Here is a 13,272-nt window from a genome sequence, read left to right as displayed (position 1 = left end):
TGAATAAATAGAAAAGTGATAACGTGTTTTTAGGTGGGAAGACATTAAGTAAAAATATTACTTCTTCCCAAATTAATATATAAATGTGTTATCATTCCATTGATAGTCTAAGTGAGAGATATGGTTTTTAAAAACCGGGCACAGTGATTTTAAATTTTACACCAAGAAGCTTTATAGTCATTTTAATGGTGATAATACAGCTTAGTGGTTAAGATCACTGGCTCTAGACTCGGATCCCTTGATTTGAATCTCGGCTCCAACACTTTAAGTAGCTACCTTGTCTTAGACAATATACACATGTAACTTTTCTAATCCTTAGTTTCGTTGATGAGGGCAATAATAGTATTGACTCTGTAGAGTTAAAGACATGTAGTGCTCATTATGAGTTCATGTTGGTGGCTGTGATGGTGATCATTGCTACAGTCAGTATTAAATATGTTGGAGCTGCCACAGAATTCAGGGGAAGGGGAGAATGGCACAGGGAGATCTGAAAACTGTTATAAATGTTCTGTGATCAAACCAATGCGACAATAATGTGGGAACTGAGAAATAGATCAGTGGAACAAGCTAAGAACAGGTTCAGTTGTAAATGAGATCTTCATATAAGATAGGACATTTTCTTTCAATGGGAAAAGGATATTGACGTGCTGTATTTGGCTTTCTATCTAAAAAAGATTAAATTATACCATTATTGGGAGAAGAAATTCCAGATGGAGTAAAAATATCATTATAAAAACTAAAATTACATAAAAATTCTGGAAAAAACATTTAGGAGAACTTTTTTTTTTATAATCTCAGGGTAGGAAAGGTCTTCCCAAGCAAGACAGGCTATTCAGGTCAGATATAAAGTGCAAAGACCAAAAACAAACCAAAAAGGAGACTGGGAGAAAATAAATCTCAATCAGTATATCAGGATTTTTTGGAAGCAAATAACAGAAAATTCCATTCAGAATGACTTACAGTCTAAGGACGTTATTAACACACTTTGCAGGAAGTCTGGGGGCAGAATGTTTCCACAGCATTTGTTAGTTCAGTACCTCAGGCTCTTCACCAGTGATCCAGGTTTACTTCTGTTTTTCTCTTCTCCTCTTCTCATTGTGTTGGCTTTTGTCATCAAGCCTGTCTCCTCAGTGTGCCCTCTTCTCTTTCAAATATTTGGAAATATCTCACAGTAAAAGATTTGATGATAACAAATCAAGTCGGAATAAAATTATCCCAAGTTATACATTTGTTTCCTCTTTTTCTATTGAGAAAGAAAAATCTAGATTCAGGAAATCTTATAATAATGGAAGCAAGTTCCATGGACAAGGAACCAAAACATCGTAACTGCACCATCCACCGTTTGTGAGGCACGCAGCCCACTGCGTTTGTGAGGAAGCCTATAAACAGATCAGACTCTTGATCATTTAGACAAAGTCTATCAATTACTGAATAGGAAAGTGTTATTAATTTACTCTTGTGTATCACTTTTTAAGATTTAAATTACTCCCTGTTAATGTTAAAAATTCTATAGATTCTTTACATAGGAATAATCCCTTGCTGTAAAAGGACTGAATATTTTAGCCAGATCAAATTTAAGAAAAAATCTTAAGTTTCATCACAAGCTGCTAAAGCTATTATTTTGTACTAGGTGACACCCCGTTTAACATCGACCATGTTGTTAATAGTTATGGGATTTTATTGAATTAATGAGACTGTTATCATGTAGTAGAATGTCTTGCTGAGTTAATTGAAACTGCAGAGATTATATAAATGGTATTAATGAACTTTGACTGCCTGATGCCTCAGCTTTAATAAAGACTGCTTGGTGGGCTAAATGAACACAGGCAGATAAAAGAACACGTTCAATTTTGTGAGCCTACAGGCTGTTGATGAGGAAAACTTTGTTACCTTTCTTTTCAACTGGCATGAGTTTGGAGTGCAGTGACTACTAAGGATCCAGCAGGGAAAAAGGCTGTAAGCAAGCAGAAACGCTAATGGTGTGGATGGACGCAAAATGCACATCTTGGGAACGAAGAAGTGTACCGACAATGCATTCTTTTTCATTATGCTTTGTCAGATTTACAGCACATTGAATTTATGATCATTCTTTCCAAATAGTCCTCTTTTCCTTTAAAGATGTCTGTTCGCTTGCCACTTGTAATTATTAATCAGGTTTTTACTAGTCTAGAATTGAGAGTAAAACAAGTAATCTCTTACAAGTCTATTCGAGAAAAATATCCCTAGTTTGGTTGGAAGTCAACACTGAATGTGTAAAAGATCGTCTTAATGGTATTCAGGGGACTCTTAATTTCCATTATGCAAAAAGCACTTATTTATTGATGGGAAATATTGAAATATAATTCAGGATGATTCTTTTCCATTTCTCATCTTATCGTAGTTCAGCTTTTACCCTTGTGTTGATAAATGAAATATCTACCCCTCACTATACTGAGTGGAAGCTATTTCATTCATTCAGTCACTATGCAGTGAGCACCTTGTATGTGCCGAGCCTGTAGGAGGAGCTGGGTTTGTCTGTGTATGTATGTACATACATATACATATATGTATCACTTGTCCCAGTTTATAACCTACAGTACTTCTGTGCTCATTTTATTATTGTGTGTCTTGCTGTTTAGACTGCAGGCTCCATAATGGTCAGGAGTTTGCCCACTCCATTCACTTTTGTGTTACCAGCACGTCATAGGTAGTTAATAGATAATTTTTGGAATAAATGCAGGTGAATGATGCATGAGCAAAATCTGGAGAAAGGAGTGTCACAGAAACTAGAGGGAAGAGAATGTTCAGGGAAGGTGAGAGGATACATTTAGGCAAGAACCTTTTCGTATTAAACCAGCCTTAATTAGTTAGAAAGCATACTGCAGGGAAGAGTTCTATTCAGAAGATCTCTGCCGCCACCACCACCAACACCAACACCCAAAGCCTAGTAAGAAACCTAATAAAAACTATGCAGTTCCACATATTTTTGGATTGGAAGCTCTGGTGTTCTTAAAGAAGTCTGTTTTCTTCAAGTTAATTTTAATGCAATGGCAATAAAAATTGCAGTATTTTGTTTAGCATTTTATGTAACTAAATTACATTTTCATGTGGATGAAAAGATGTTAGAATAGGCAAGACAATTTTGAGAAAAAGAATAGAAAATATGGGGAAATGGAGTATTTTACAGCTCAAGACATTACAGTAGTAAAGTTCCTGTTAAGAGTATATAAACCAATGGAATACTAGTAAAAACTCAGAAAAAATGAGAGCTAAATATTCAGCTTATGATAAAGATGACATTTCAGAACTCTTGGGAGAAGACGGATTATTCAATAAATTGTGATTATTCAATAAGTTAGTTTAACACTTTGGGAAGGAAAAATACATATTATTCTTCAGGGCAAAATTAAATACCAGGTGGGTAAAGAATTAGCTGTAAAAAAGGAACCTGTATATTTAATCTAATCTCAATATGAGGAAGGTCTTTTTGCCATAAAAGCAAAATAAGAAATCATGAAAGATGATTATTTATTGATTTGACTGTTTTAAAGTATACAGCTTTACTATGACATAATCAAAATTAAAAGGCAAGTTATAAACATGGGAAAGTGTTTGTAACAAAAATAACTAAGGGTTAATTTCCTGAATTGCTGAAGAACTATTACGGATCATCAGGAGAAGGGAGACTCTTCATTAGGAGAAAATGGGCAATTCATTAAATAAAAATGACCACTGAAATGTTTGTCTTCAACCTCACTAGCATTTAAATAAGTTAAAACAACTGTTTGACTGTAGAATTTGACAGGATTTTTAAAAAACACTACAAATAAAGATGAGGGTATGTGAAATGGTGATTTTTATGCCCTAAAATGAGGGAATTATTTCTAAAGGGCAGGTTAATTGTATATATCAAATGTCTTATTAGCTCATTTACCCAGAAATTTTACTTCTTGGGACTTTATCCTAAGGAAATTATCAGAAATAAGCAAAAAAGATTACCGCAAAGATATCTATCACAGTTTTAATTTTTCTTCCTTTTCTCTTTTGGCCTTCCTTCCCTTCCTTCCTGCCTTCCCTCCTTCCTTTTTTTTTTTGTTTTTGTTTTTGTTTTAGATATTCTGTAGTTCTGTGCAGTAAGTAACTATTAACTTTCATGATTAAAATTATGTCACTTGGTCTTTGGAATAATTTGAGATTATTTTAGAAGAATAAACCCCTCATAATGATTTTAAAGCACATTAGCAACACTTAATTCCATTCTTTATGGGTGTGTACCAAGTTCTTCTAAGGAATAGTCTTTTCAAGATTTGTTTAGTAGGAGACGGTCACCTAAAAAGATTGAAGTGATGTGTGGTAATTTGTCCCAAATCACAAGTAAATTGTCAATGGATCATAAATAATTTTGTAAAAAGTGTAATTAAGTCCTTCTCATTCAAGGCTAGTGATAACTTATAAATGAACTCTGACAGAGTTTCCTTTTGTATTACTTTATGATAATAACTAGCGTCCTACGAACAGCACAGAGCTGCCAGACCGTGCAGAGGTCCGTGTGGCTGTCCTTCCATCACAGGAGATTTTCTCTAATCACCTCGGCAAAAACTCTCTCTTCTCTCGGCTTCAGTATTTTATTGTTATTTCCTGTAGAAGCGGGGTTTTGTCTTCTTTTTTTGTAAAAGATCATCGTAGGCAAAAGGAAAATAGTGACACACTTTAAGAGGCAGAAAATAGTACAATCCATTTTTAACTTGCGAAAATATGTTTTTGATGCCTAAGTAGGGAAAAAAATCTCAGCTAACAAGGCGGGTCACTGATGTGGAATATCTTATTTCCTCACAAGAATGGATAAATAATGGATTTTTATAATACTCCTTTGAAAGGCAACTTAGTAACCAATATACCTTTTTGTTTCTATGCCTATGTATGTAATCCACAGGTAAACACGATATAAGGAAAAAAAAAGTTGTATTGGTGAAATCACTAAATGAATTGAAAAGTAAACTTATCGTTGAAGTAGACAGGAAAGAAAATTATGGCCATCTTGGCTTAAACATGTTGAAAATCGTACTTTAAAAACTTCGTTTTCTCTCATACCTGCTAAAGGTTGTTTCTTTTATTATCCAGCATTTCCAGCTAGCTGACTTCAGCTCTTCCTAAATCTACAGACATCCTAATTTTGAGCCATTATATAATGAAAACATTGGATGTAATTTCCTTAGGTCTACAGTTCTTAGTTGCCCTTCTTACTGCAGATCTTTACACTGTAGCATATGATTATAATTTGCATAAATGAAATTCATATTTATGAGTACACATCCTGAAGCAACTGACAGGTGCAAGGTTGTCTACCATGCCGATTTATTGTTTGTTGTGTCATTTAAAAGAGAACTGCTCTCCATGTTTTAAAGAAGAATACCTGCTGTGGTAGAATTGGAGTCAAGTTCTAAAACTAAATAAAATCTCACTTTGTAGGTTTTTATGTTTATGCTCTTCTGTATAATACGAAAATGCCTGGGGCGGGGATCAGCTGCAGAGGCTTTTAGCTGAGCCCGTCTGTCCACCAGTGGAGTCCGGACATGCCCCCATCCCTTTCTCTGGCTCTATTTCAGGGCATGCACGAGCTGTTGGCTCCAATGGTCTTCACCCTCCACTGTGACCACCAAGCCTTTCTTCATGCCAGTGAGTCTGCACAGCCAAGGCAAGTTTGTATATGAGCTCCATCTATTTTGTCAGCCCTGCTGTAATCCTTTTTTAACCTCAACACCTTTTCTATTGAAGGTATTTTGTAAATTGTGAACATTTGGTTGTGTTTCATGTGGCTGATGATTAATTCCGCTTAATAACTGTAATCCCATTTCAGCTATGGGGCAAACTTGGAATTCTAAATATCTTTGCAAGTCTTAGAGCTGTACCAAAGGAAGACATGTAACTGATGGATCAAGAAGAGGAAATTTTTGTTGTAATGGCAAAGTGCTGATGATTGTTAATATTCATACGTTCTATCCTCCAGTGGCCCATTCTTTCACAGTAAGCTGTAAGAGAACCTTATGTGTGAGATATTTTGTCCTCACCAGACTCAGTTCAGTTCATAAATAGAACAGTCCCCCAAAGAACCCCAGTATAAAGAAACAAAATGACTTCTCATGTTTTTGAGATACAATTACTGAAGTTATTTGCTGAGTTAATAAATTAGTGTATCTTGTATTTAACTTAGGCCGATCGTTAGAATTTATTTTCTAACTTAAGATACCCTAACTAGATGGGCCAGAGAGGCAGCCGGGAAGCATCTTGGGACTGGAGAGCTGAGGGATTATAAAACTTCCTCAGGAATATTCCACAGGCTAGCCTCTCTCTGTGCCGAAAACAATGGATTAACATATAATATTTCATGTGTTTATCTATATGATCTTTATTCATCAAATGTAGCCATCCATTTTGCTGAACATATATTAGGGCATTTGTCAAATCAACTTTTGTTTACTATATTGTAGATTAGTATCTTCTAGTTCCTTTGAGTTTTTCTAATTATACTAAATTTATTGGATCTGACTATAGTAACCATATCTTAGTTGCTGTTGCCTCAGTTATTCTGAAGTATGATAAGGTTGCAGTTAGTATTGGGATCCTGTTTTCATGCCAGTTTTATCTTTTTAAAAACACATATGCAGAATATACTCCATAGGAAAGTATACACGATTGCAAATTGCTTTTTTAAAAAATAGCTTTTAAATGAGTTCTACATGCTTCTTTAACTGTTTCAATCCTTTATAAAGTAAAAGCAGCACGAAAATAGATTTGGAAGAGGTGCTGTCACTGATTAATTGATGTTAAAACATAATAAAAATAGAAGCCATTGAAAGAAAATAAATTACTATTTTAATATGGGATATTTGACCAGTAACTATATATTTTTTTGTTTCGTTTTGGACAAGTGATAGACTGTGGAATAATCAGTTGATTCTAGATCAGGCACATTCAAGGAATGTATTGTCACATTCAGTTTTGTTATTTGGAATAATTAGATAGTTGCCTCATTGTGGTACAGACAGGCAGCTGATTTGTTTTTGATCTTTATAGAAAGAAATGATTTCGTTTGTTAATGGAGTTGCTCTTTTTATTGAAAAAAGGCTAACTCTTTTTCATTTACACACTATATGAAAGTTGGCTTATGAGTATAGAATAAGGCAACCTCTGCATCTCCTTCAATTAAAAAATTGCACATTCTGATTGATTGTATCGCTTTTTTAAGTGAGGAAATGAAAACTCTCTTGAACCCTGAGTATCTGGAACATGATGCCTAGTAAGTACAAAAACTTTCTGTTTTTATTTTTTTACACCATTTTTACTTTAATGAAGATTTAACATAGGCGTTATATTATTTTTCTAATTTTTAGTGCAATGTTCTCACAACTTATGGAAACTGCTGAACCTTGGTTTTCTACTTTTGAGCATGATGGTCAAAAGGTAAATCTTACAGTACAGATCTTTTCAATATATTTGAGGGAACAAATGATTTTAGTAACAACATATAATCAGAATAAAAGCCATTATTATCACTATAAAAAAATGAAAATATGAAGATACCTGTGGAGTAAGTTTGAACTGGGGGTCTAAATCATATCTCTAATTGTTGACAGATTTACAAAGGTAATATAAAAATTTTCATATAAATAAATAGAAACTTTCTTTTATATGTGCATATATTTTGCATGCAACATAATTTCATAAAAGCTATTATAAACTTTGAATGAAAAGAGTATTTATCTACTTGATCTGTGCTGTCCTGGTGAGTTGATAGGCACGGAAGTATGTAGATAAACTCTGTGTCGAATAGGTTGTTTTGCTTTTACTAATGCATCACTAAATTGAATTTATATCTTTAGCATCAATACCATTTATCCTTACTCTCTCTTACCCTTATTCTTTTTATTTTCCTAATAATTTTTATTGGAATATAGTTGATTTACAATGTTGTGTTAGTTTCAGGTGTACAGCAAAGTGAATCAGTTATACGTATACATAGATCCACTCTTTTTTAGATTCTTTTCCCATATAGGCCATTACAGAGTATTGAGTAGAGTTCCCTGTGCTATACAGTAGGTCCTTATTAGTTATCTATTTCATGTATAGTAATGTGATTTTGTCGATCCCAATCTCCCAATTTATCCCTACCCCCCCACACCTCCTGTAACCATAAGTTTGTTTTCTACATCTGTAACTCTATTTCTGTTTTGTAGATAAATTCATTTGTACCCTTTTTTAAGATTCTGCGTATAAGTGATATCATATGATATTTTTCTTTCTTTCTCTTACTTCACTCATATGACAATGTCTAGGTCCAGTTTCATTCTTTTTATGGCTGAGTAATATTCCATTGTGTATATGTACACATCTTTATCCACTCCTCTGTTGATGGACATTTAGGTTGCTTCCATGTCCTGGCTTTTGTAAATAGTGTTGCTGTGAACATTAGGGTGCATGTGTCTTTTTGAATTAGAGTTTTCTCTGGATATATGCACAGGATTGGGATTGCTGGATCCCATGGTAATTCTATTTTTAGTTTTTTAAGGAACCTTCATACCATTCTCCGTAGTGGCAATACCAATTTACATTCCCACCACCAGGGTAGGAGGGTTCCCTCTTACCCTTATTCTTTAACTGTAATTTTTATTGTGAAATAATTAACATACCGTAACATTCACCTTTTTAAAGTGTACAATTTATTGGGTTTTAGTATATTCACAAGGTTGTGCAAATGTCCCCACTATTTAATTTCAAAGCATTTTCAACACCCTAAAAGGAAATCCTTTTAGTCCCATTAGCAGTCACTCCCCATTTCCCCCTCCTTAGAGCCTTGGGCATCACTAATCTACTTTCTGTTCCTTTGGACTTGCCTGTTCTGGACATTTCATATAAATGGAATCATACAATATGTGACCTTTTGTGACTGACTTTTTTCACTTAGCATAATGTTTTCACTGTTCATTCATGTTGTGGCATGTGTCAGTACTTCATCCCTTTTCAGGGCTAAATAATGTTTCATTGCATAGATATATGCCACGTTTTGTTTTTCCATACCTCAGTTGGTGACATTTGGGTTCTTTTCACTTTTTGACTATTAAGAATGATGTTGCGGGCTTCCCTGGTGGCGCAGTGGTTGAGAGTCCACCTGCCGATGCAGGGGACACGGGTTCGTGTCCCGGTCCAGGAAGATCCCACATGCTGCGGAGCGCTTAGGCCCGTGAGCCATGGCCGCTGAGCCTGCGCGTCCAGAGCCTGTGCTCCGCAACGGGAGAGTCCACAACAGTGAGAGGCCTGCGTACCGCAAAACAAAACAAAAGAAAACAAAAAACAAACAAACAAACAAAAAAGAATAATGTTGCTAGGAACATTTGTATACAAACTTTTATGTGAACATATGTTTTCAGTTCTCTTGGCATATCTCTAGGAGTGGTATTGCCGAATTAACTGTCATTTTAAACAACCATATATGCTAACTTAGAGATCATTTATTGGAAAAATTGCAAATTATTCTGGCAAGGGCTGTTGTTAAGAGTTTTTGGTATATTATTTTCTATATGACTAATTTATTTTATGTTAGTATAATTGAATGAGTTCTAGTTAGAAACCACGTATTACTCAGTCCCTTCACTCCGTCTCTTAGCAAATGAGATGGATAACTAATGCTTTTTATGCCTTTGGTCGAGGTCAGGGCGAACTACTGCCTGCAGGCCCATTTGGCCTGCCATCTGTTTTTGTAAGGCTTGTGAGTTAAAAATGGCTTTTACATTATTAAATGGTTGAAAAAAATATCAAAAGAGGAATAGTATTTGGTGACGTGAAGATTATATAGAATGCAAATTTCCATGTCCATAAAAAAAGTTTGGTGGGGATACAGCCATGCCTACTTGTTTACTTACTGTCTTCGGCTGCTTTCTCGTTACAAAGGCAGAGCTGGGTGGTTGCAGCACAGACTGTATGACCTGGAAGGTCTCAAATGTTTACCATCTGGCTCTTTCCAGGGAAAGTTTGTCTACCCCGAGCTTAGGTGATAAAGTCTTCCTCCGGCTGTATATCACCATGCTCCATTCCGTAAGGGTTGTTACAAGGGAAGTTTGCTGTAAGCATGTGTGATGAACAGTAGCTCTATATTCTCAGCAGGTGATCTGATGGAGTCATAGACGTATGTGAACATCAGATTTTGAGCAGAGTTTTTGAAGACATTTAATTAACAGGCCTCATGATCATTTTACGCAGTGGTCATTTTGTATTTTATAACTGATTCACAGCATCTGAGAAACTGAATGGTAAAAATGAGAGGGCTGCCAGTTTTTACTTTTACTTATTCATATTGCTTTCACTGAATCATGTCATGAGAATGGTAAGACAACACAAAGACATTTATTTTATCAAAGAACACATAGATGTGACCTCTGAGAATTTATATTAATTATTTGTGTGTATCAGTGCATAATATATTCCTAAAAAGCGTATCTAGTGAATCCCTTTTTCATCCTCCCTTTTTGTTCTTTTTCATGATTCGATCATCTTTTTAAAAAGAAGTTCGAGAAATTAATGTATCACCCATCGTGCAGGTCTTCTAGTTTGCCAGAAAATTCAGTCATATCACTGTGCATGCTGGCTAGTTTAGCGACGTACATTTTATAGTAAGACTTTCTTGATGGAGGAAGCAGTGTGTTGGTTTGCATAATGGTGTGAAATCATTATCTTGCTGCATTGCTCAGTCTGTGGCCTGGCAATGATCTGTAGAACACACTTTGCGTACCACTAATAAGTGGTTAGAAAAGTTTTCCAGTTTTATCGGTAGTTGTGGCTGTCTCATTTGATCATATATGTCATATGCAAGTAGCATTCTTTATAATAAGAAATCCTGAAGATAAGGAAGTGTTTTACATTTACTCTATCTTCACTGTTTTTGATTTTTTACTGTTAGATAAGCTGTGTGCTGTTTAGCATTAAGTGATCAGAAACATTACTTTCAAGTTTTTTAAGTTTAAGAGATTTTACTATAAAGTATTCTGAGCTCAGGGGAAATCCTTTTAAGTTAAAGCATCCTATTATTTGAAGAAAGTACTAGATGTTACAAAATCAGAAAAAGGTGTTTTGGATGTACTATTTTTATAATAAATGAGCACAATATAGAGGTTTCCCTTTCTCCTGTCTATACAAATTAACAACAATGAATTGAGCCCTAAAGATTAATATGGTCTTATGTCCTTTGGACCTAAATACTCTAGGGCAGACACTGTAGGAAGTCCAAAGGACTGCTTTTCTTTTTTAAGACTTGAAATGATCCTGGACAGACAGATGGAGCCCCTTCTCCCTGGACTGACACAGGACCCTCCCCTCCTCTCTTCTGTGCTTTCTACCAGCCTGATTAGTCACAGCTCTCACGCAGAATTCAGAGCTTTTTTTCTGTGTAGTTCTTCCCTCCAAATGATGAGGGCAAGAGCTTACCTTTTTTATCTTTATGCCCCTAATTGCAGTCCAGTGACAAAAAGATGTTATTCCTTTCAGAGATCTCACAGTTTAGGAGGAAGACAAGTAGAAATACATACTGTGGGAGCGGAGAAGAGGATAATGAACTAGACCTGGCACTTGAGCCAAATCTTAAAATACACATGGGGGCTCCTCAGTGGGGAGGGGATATTTCAGGTAAAAGAATGGCATCCCCAGTATCTCTGGAAGCACAGTGAGAACAGAACTAGATGATGGAAAGCCTTGACGACCTGGCTAAAGAATTCAAATTGTTTCGTTTTGTTTTTCCCAGAGTGAAAATAATGGGGAGCTATTAAAAATGTCTAAGGAGGGACTTCCCTGGTGGTCCAGTGGTTAATACTCCGCACTCCCACTGCAGGGGGCACGGGTTCAGTCCCTGGTCGGTTGGGGAACTAAGCGTGCTGTGTGGCATGGCCCAAAAAAAAAAAAAAAAAAAGTGTCTAAGGAGGGCAATCTGGCATAATCTAATACCTGCTTTAGATAGATCACCAGGCATTTTGGAAGATGGATTTAAAGCAGACTAAATTGGGGGGGGGCAGCAAGACGAGGAGCAAAGGAATGATTAGGGCCCCAAGTCAGGGTGTTGGCGCCGAAGAAGAGACATATACAAGAGTCCCCTGAGTGGTTCTGAGGAGCTACAATTGGCAAACCAGGTGTTCGTATTGGAGGATGGGTTGAGGTAGGCATGGGAGAGGATGAACATGTTTTTGAGCGGAAGGTGATGAGCTCAGTTGCAGACCTGCTGAATTCGAGACCCTTCGGCAATCCAACATTCTTCGCCGACATTTGAGCGTGTGGGAAGCACTCCAGAGTTCTAGGTTACGAATACAGATTAGGAAGTCTTTGGAGAATGGGTTTTGGTTGAAGCACTGTGAATGACTGAGCTCACTCAGGGAACTGCATGTAAGTAGAGATTAAACTGAGACCAGAACTGTATGAAAAAGCAGCATGTGTGAAACAGAAACAAGAATTTGAACTAGAGTAGACTGAGGATGAGTGACAGGCAGATAATCATGAGAGAAGATGCTATAAATCCCAGTATTGGAGAGAGGTAGAAACTGGGAACTGTACGTCAGAAGAAAGGTCAACCATGATATATTAGGGTATATCATCAGACTTGAGGGGGCAATTGACGTTTACATGAAAGCATTACAAGGAGTTACAGATCTTTCTTAATATTGGGTGGCAGGAATGGAAGTTGTACTGCCCACATAGATTTTTTTTTTTAAGTCAGCTACATTTTTGGTCTGAAGAATTTAAAAATCTTTCTACCGAGCTATTTAAATTGATCAAAGGAAAGTTAGAGGATGTCTTCTTTTCTAGTACTGGTTTGCTTTATTTCTTGACTTTTTTATAGTTTTGAGAGCTCAAAGTAAGACAGTTTTTTTTTTTTTTTTTTTGTTTGCGGTACACGGGCCTCTCACCGCTGTGGCCTCTCCCGCTGCGGAGCACAGGCTCCGGACGCGCAGGCTCAGCGGCCATGGCTCACGGGCCCAGCCACCCACTCCGCGGCACGTGGGATCCTCCCGGACCGGGGCAGGAACCCGTGTCCCCTGCATCGGCAGGCAGACTCTCAACCACTGCGCCACCAGGGAAGGCCAGGACAGTTTTCAATTACTTTTTTTCATGTTTAACTTTTATGCCACAAGAAATATATTTTCCTCAGAGTGTGCCATTTAGGAACTATGGCTGCTGCTGAGACAAACTGGCCATGGACAGATAGACTAGTGGCCACCACTACCTCTAGCCACAATTATCTTATAAGACTTAATGTCA

General features: G+C 36.5%; 1 protein-coding gene across 6 annotated transcripts in view; it reads left to right on the top strand.

The window, feature by feature from the left end:
• The window catches only part of TBC1D5 (TBC1 domain family member 5), a 546,696-nt gene that overhangs the window by 327,460 nt on the left and 205,964 nt on the right, over nt 1-13,272 (top strand). For all 6 annotated transcript variants that reach the window (XM_060298634.1, XM_060298636.1, XM_060298635.1 and 3 more), the window contains 3 exons: nt 5,586-5,674; nt 7,226-7,276; nt 7,371-7,440. In XM_060298634.1, coding sequence (XP_060154617.1) covers nt 5,586-5,674; nt 7,226-7,276; nt 7,371-7,440 — 210 coding nt within the window. The remainder of the gene's footprint in view (nt 1-5,585; nt 5,675-7,225; nt 7,277-7,370; nt 7,441-13,272) is intronic.

The sequence above is a fragment of the Globicephala melas genome, chromosome 4 (assembly GCF_963455315.2).
Source record: "Globicephala melas chromosome 4, mGloMel1.2, whole genome shotgun sequence".
Lineage (NCBI taxonomy): Eukaryota > Metazoa > Chordata > Mammalia > Artiodactyla > Delphinidae > Globicephala > Globicephala melas.
Note: the sequence above shows the minus strand (reverse complement) of the source record. Positions and strands in the feature narration are given on the sequence as shown.